General features: G+C 44.2%; 1 protein-coding gene across 1 annotated transcript in view; it reads left to right on the top strand.

The window, feature by feature from the left end:
• The window catches only part of LOC111647314 (uncharacterized), a 7698-nt gene that overhangs the window by 3959 nt on the left and 644 nt on the right, over window positions 1-3095 (top strand). Inside the window, exons 5-7 of the mRNA XM_087171327.1 lie at window positions 667-786; window positions 1313-1506; window positions 2969-3080. Of these exons, the coding sequence (XP_087027453.1) occupies window positions 667-786; window positions 1313-1506; window positions 2969-3080 (426 nt within the window). The remainder of the gene's footprint in view (window positions 1-666; window positions 787-1312; window positions 1507-2968; window positions 3081-3095) is intronic.

Raw genomic sequence — 3095 nt, 5'->3', positions numbered from 1 at the left:
AACTGATGCTTCATTTCAGAGGACTGAACCAAATGGAGACAGAGAAAGTTACAGCTCTCTCTCTCGTGTAAAACTTTCTCAGCTTTTGCAGAATGATGATTTCTAATGAACGACAATAAGACGATGGAAACCTGGCTTTCTCGTTTCAGGTGAGCAGAGGCGACAGTACACTGATCCCCCTCCCCTTCCCTGAAGTCCTGGTTTACCTGTCAGACCAGAGATGATGAATGATGTGGAGGAAGACGAGGACGGAGCAGAGTCTCCAGTCCCCAGCTGTCTGTCTGTGAAGAGTGACCTGTCCAAAGATGAACCTCCATTCTTCAGTAATGAACCTGGACCTTCACACACACAGTAAGACACTGTTTCTACTGTAGAAAACTTCAGACAAAATGATCTTCTAATAGATTTATATTAATGACGATGAACCATTAGAGCTGATTCTAAGTTGGATCTTGGGTTTCCTCACCAGAATCTACTGATGGTCTTTCTGTAGCAGAACAATTCAGAACCTCCATGTCAGAATTTACACCTTCAGAAAATATTCATTTGTCTTTGCCCTGATGTTGAACCCTCTTCCACTGGTGCTGTAACAGGTCTGTACCTGAGGAGAGGGTGAGAACAAGAACAATACTGAAATAATATGAATGAAACATGTTTGTGTTTCAGAGGTGAGTCCTACAGACAGAGAGCAGAGTCTCCAGTCTCCAGCTGTTGGTCTATGAAGAGTGACCGGTCCAAAGATGAACCTCTGTTCTTCAGTGATGAACCTGGACCTTCACACTCACAGTAAGACACTGTTGACCTCCTGTCCATGTGCATCAACAGCTTGTTTACCTTCCTACTGGAGGCGCTAGATTATTGTTGCTTGTCTGTCAGCAGGTTTACACAGAAAGTTCTGAACTGATTTGCACCAACCTTGGTGGATGGGGCACAGGTCAGGGAACAACCCATTCAATTTTGGTGCCGTTGCAGTTTAAGGGTCCAATGCCAATGCGGAAATGTTTTAATTGCTAAGAGCTAAACAGAGATGTGTAGAGATGTGGAGGTATGACCTCTACTGAATGCCATTCTAGTTCTTACTCTGATAATCCAAACAGTTAATGCACAGAAGAATCAATAAACTAAAGGAGGTAGCAGCTAAAAGACTGGAAATATAGTTCTTACTGAACCGTTTACAAGGGTTCATTACTGACGATTGTCACAGTGAAGTTGATCTATAAAGGTAAATTGGTGGGATGTGAAGCACTACTGCTGTCTTCTGTCCATCAATCAAACACTTGAGCGAAATACAAATTTGTCCATGTTTCCACAGAGGGAGGAAGAGGAGTGATGTCTCTGTGTCCAGCTGTGCTCTGTGTCAGGACGTCCTGAAGGATCCAGTCTCTACCAGCTGTGGACACTGGTTCTGCAGACAGTGCATCACCTCATACTGGGACCAGTCTGGTTCTTCAGGAGACTTTTCCTGCTGTCTCTTATACACATCTGAAACATGTTTGTGTTGCAGAGGTGAGTCCTACAGACGGAGAGCAGAGTCTCCAGTCCCCAGCTGTTGGTCTATGAAGAGTGACCGGTCCAGAAATCCTCCTCTGTTCTTCAGGAATGAACCTGAACCTTCACACTCACAGTAAGACACTGTTTCTACTGTAAACTGACCTGATGGAAGATAAATGATTTTCTAATAGATTTATATTAATGATGCAGTTACTGCAGAAACCACCTGAAACTACAAACTGAAATGGATCTTGTGGGTTTTATAACTAGAATCTATTGATTGTGTTTCTCTAATAAAACATCTGAGAAGCTCAAGAATGAAACTAAGGAAATATTCATATATCATGATGAAGTGTCTAAAAAGTCTGAAAGCTCTGAATCATTAGTAAGTGGACCTTTGAGCCTGGATCCTCTCCGTTATATCTTGTTCCTCACATAGTAAAGTAATCTGGACAAAGAAGAGCAGAAGGTGTTCAGGTGTAGATTCAGACCACTTCTCCACTGATGCTGTTATTTGATCCTTGACAGTAGAAAGTGACAGAAAACATGAAGGGAACAATGTACAGGAAAGACAGCTGTCCAGATGTGCACCTCAGACACATCTGTTACACACTGTGTGTCTGAGACTCCTGCTCGCCCATCACTCTTCAGACCTCTTCTAATCTCAGTGCAAACCTCACTGACCCAAGCTAAGCTGCACAAACTGATGTAAAGCATCAAGGACGTGATCAGCTCAGTCTTAACGGAGGCTTTTACTGTGAAGGAGCTGCAGGAAGTCTTTCATTAGTATTGATAGCAAGCTACAGGCCCATCACTACATGTTTAATCAGACAGTTAAGTTATTTTTTGGGCATGTTGGGCCTTTATTTTGACAGCCACAGTGAGAGAGAGGAAGTGACGCAGGAAAGGGCCACAGCTCAGACTGGAGCCTGGGCCACTGCAGTTAGGACTCAGTGTTAACGGTTCGCTCTGGAGCAGGTGAGCCACCGAGGCGCCCCGAAGAGGAAACAGTTGATTAGTGTTGAAATGAATCATTTTTCATTCAGACTGAATGTTGAATTCAAACAGAAAAGAAGCTGCACTTTGACTTTTCTCTGTGACCATCAGAGCTTCATGAAACAAAGTAAAGTTTCTGTCACGACTTTATCTACGTCCAAGGTGCACAGAGAAAGGAAAAAGTCCAGAGAGGTCAAAGCTCCAGCAGCAGCTGCAGGAAACAGAAGCATTCAGCTCGAGGCCTTCATCAGATCAACGACCCTGATGAAGCCCTCGAGCCGAAATGCATCAGTCTCATAAAGTTCCTCTATTTACTGCAGCTGCTGCTGGAGCTTTGACGCCATCAGAGCTTCTGGACAGTGTTGGACACATCTGGATATTTTACAACAACAATCAACAAAGTATTGTAGTGATAAAGAAATGTCTTCACAGGCTGAAGAGGAGGAGCCATGTCTCTGTGTCCAGCTGTGCTCTGTGTCAGGACGTCCTGAAGGATCCAGTCTCTACCAGCTGTGGACACTGGTTCTGCAGACATTGCTTCACCTCATACTGGGACCAGTCTGGTTCTTCAGGAGACTCCTCCTGTCCCCAGTGTGGACAAAGACCCA

Source organism: Seriola lalandi, unplaced genomic scaffold (genome assembly GCF_002814215.2).
Source record: "Seriola lalandi dorsalis isolate HSWRI2012SDOR001 ecotype SW California unplaced genomic scaffold, Sedor1 jcf7180002054984, whole genome shotgun sequence".
NCBI lineage: Eukaryota > Metazoa > Chordata > Actinopteri > Carangiformes > Carangidae > Seriola > Seriola lalandi.
Note: the sequence above shows the minus strand (reverse complement) of the source record. Positions and strands in the feature narration are given on the sequence as shown.